Here is a 1533-nt window from a genome sequence, read left to right as displayed (position 1 = left end):
ACTACCTAGATCAGATTCCAGGAAACCCAAAAATGGCTGAAGTTCAAAAGATAGTGCTCATGGGAACTGCCCATATCCTACGTAAAATACTGTCTATGTGATCTCAAATTTTAAAGCAAACACATAATTTTCTTATGGTTTCTTAAACATTCACTTGAACAAAACTGTACAAATCCAAATATATGGTACCCTAGGCATAACACCTACATGAACTTCTAACTTGTTGTCTCTTGAGGTCTCTGGGTGAGACTTGGATCCAACTTGTACAAATGCAAAACAAAAGTCAAACATAAAATAATAATAATAATAATAATAATAATAATAAAGGTGATTGCAATGACAATAGAGGTGATGATGTTAATGCTGATGATGATGATGTTGGTGGTTTGTGGTGGTGGTGGTGGTGATGAAAATGATGATGATATCACTGAAGTGATAATGGTGATAATGATAGTGATGGTTAAAGGCGATAAACATAAAAGATACAGAATTTATGAGTCGTAAATTGTATGTCCATCTCATCTTGCCAGAAATTTATAGAACAATAAACTGAACAAAAGGATGAGGTGAGAGGGTGTTGGAGTATTTGTTAAAAAAGGAGGAATTAGCTATGCCGTTTCTAGATGACTTACCAAGGATTTGTTAACTTCAAAACATCAACTAAGGCTGAGAGTTGATGCTTAAATGTGTCAGCCACTGTAGGTTTGTTTCTGGCAGTTCGGGAAATGGTTTGGCGGCCACCAAGGTCTTCAAGACGAACTCCAAGGAGATGCTGAAGATAAAGAATTTTTATTTTAAAACATCAACAAAATATACAAATGTGAAAAGTCTCTGCAACTATAGATATCATATATCTTTTTTTCCATATTAGCTTTAGAAAATATAGACAGGAGAAATCTACATATACAGACACATGGCTAAGTGGTTAAGGTGTTGCACTCATGATTGCGAGATTGTGGTTTCGATTCCCAGACCAGGCGTTGCATTGTGTTCTTGGGCAAAGCATTTCATTTCACGTTGTTCTGTAATAATTTCGACATCTGACATGTGGCAGCAGTTGCACCTGTACAGATAATGGCAGCCTAATGGAGAGAGTGAGCTTATGTCTACGCAAACATCTAATTACTATAAACAAATCATCTGTGTGGTTGTTCTTTAAGAAATTGTCAAAATTGTCAAACCCTCATACATCGTTTAACAACGGGAGAGTTCATCATATATATGTATGTGTGTGTGTGTGTGTGTGTGTGTGTGTATATATATATATATATATATAAATATATATATATATATATATTGTTTTTTTCTCTCTCCCTCTCTCTCTCTTCTATTTTTCTTTTTTCAAAAAATGTTTCTCCCAGCATTCACTATTTTCCCTTCATTCATGACCCTCCATGTTTGTTTTCATTCAGTTTCCTTGTATGCCTCCACTGTCATGTTTTTGTCCCCAACTTTAATCTTCCATAAATCCTAAATTTTATTTTAGAATTTATGGGAGCAACTGTCTTTGAAGACTCATATTGTCATTGAATG

At 34.7% G+C, this 1533-nt stretch overlaps 1 protein-coding gene across 2 annotated transcripts in view; it reads right to left on the bottom strand.

Annotated features, from left to right (window-relative positions):
• Nucleotides 1-1533, bottom strand: part of LOC106873920 (unconventional myosin-X) — a 545087-nt gene that overhangs the window by 388163 nt on the left and 155391 nt on the right. For both annotated transcript variants that reach the window (XM_052971791.1, XM_052971792.1), the window contains exon 12: nt 633-772. In XM_052971791.1, the coding sequence (XP_052827751.1) occupies nt 633-772 (140 nt within the window). The remainder of the gene's footprint in view (nt 1-632; nt 773-1533) is intronic.

The sequence above is a fragment of the Octopus bimaculoides genome, chromosome 11 (genome assembly GCF_001194135.2).
Source record: "Octopus bimaculoides isolate UCB-OBI-ISO-001 chromosome 11, ASM119413v2, whole genome shotgun sequence".
Lineage (NCBI taxonomy): Eukaryota > Metazoa > Mollusca > Cephalopoda > Octopoda > Octopodidae > Octopus > Octopus bimaculoides.
This window is presented reverse-complemented; position numbering and strand designations above follow the sequence as displayed.